Below are 1,007 nucleotides of genomic sequence, written 5' to 3' on the forward strand. Positions count from 1 at the left end.
TACCGCGTCGGCATGCCGCCGCCACCGACACTTGCGATCGCGAGGCCACCGTCGACACTGCGCAGCGTCGTTGATCTTGAAGACACGATTGAGTGTCTCCAAGAGACGCTGCGCGGTCGACCTGCGTGCCTCCACTTGGCGTTCCTCGCGAAAATCATGGTGCTCTGGCTACATGCACCCGACAAGTTTCTCTTATACGTTTGCCCGGCCAAAGTCAAGGTGCTCAAGTCGCTGCAGGAGGTCGTCGCCAAGATGACGGAGGACGTCGATTCCGACGAACCCTGCACACTGCGTCTCCTCGTATCGACAAACAACCAAACCAACGCGTCGCCACGCAAGGAAACGCCAACAGCCGAGATACTGCTGCCAGACGCGAGCCCCGTCCCTCTCGAATTGCCACGTCTGGCGACATTTTACCCGACGCAGTTGGAGACTACTTTGACCAGCATCGAGACCGAGCCAATCGCAGCGCCTGTCAACGAGTCTTTCTCGACCGCACTCCAAGTGACGAGCCGTCCGTCCTCGCCCTTCGCCAAGTTGAGCTGCAGTCCATCCTCGCACGGGCAACGAGCGTCGCTATCTCGGAGTCATAGTCCACCTTCGGCAGAGGCGCTTGGAACAAGCGTCAGCAAGGATCGAGAGAGCGTCGGAAAACCCTTGCTTTCTGCATTGGCTTCGCCCAAGGCACCAGCCACACCACCGAGCTTAATGTCGCGCGCTTCGCCCAACCAAGATTGCACCACCGTCAGTATCACCGACAGAAGCGTCACGCCAGACAAGTTTGCGTCGACAAAGGCTGCGTGTGATGACATATCACCCACAACATTGAGAGAGTACGAGAGAATCGACAGTCCAGAAGCCCGCCACCTCGAGCGTTGGGAGCCACAAGTGAGTCTTACGCTGGTGAGGACCCTCTCGCCATCCAAAGCTGCAAGCGCGTATCCGCTGCCCAACTACAAGGCGAAACTCGGAGCGGTACGACCAGTCACCTATCGCAGTGTGCGATG

General features: G+C 58.6%; 1 protein-coding gene across 1 annotated transcript; it reads left to right on the forward strand.

The window, feature by feature from the left end:
* Window positions 1-12: 12 nt before the first annotated feature.
* On the forward strand, window positions 13-759 carry SPRG_18627 (hypothetical protein; the record flags this gene model as incomplete). The annotated part of the gene is made up of 2 exons (XM_012358066.1): window positions 13-425; window positions 506-759. 2 exons carry the CDS (start codon window positions 13-15, stop codon window positions 591-593), a joined length of 501 nt encoding a protein of 166 aa, XP_012213456.1. The 3' UTR covers window positions 594-759.
* Between the last annotated feature and the right edge of the window lie 248 nt (window positions 760-1,007).

This window comes from Saprolegnia parasitica (assembly GCF_000151545.1).
Source record: "Saprolegnia parasitica CBS 223.65 unplaced genomic scaffold supercont2.1340, whole genome shotgun sequence".
Taxonomy (NCBI): Eukaryota; Oomycota; class Saprolegniomycetes; order Saprolegniales; family Saprolegniaceae; genus Saprolegnia; species Saprolegnia parasitica.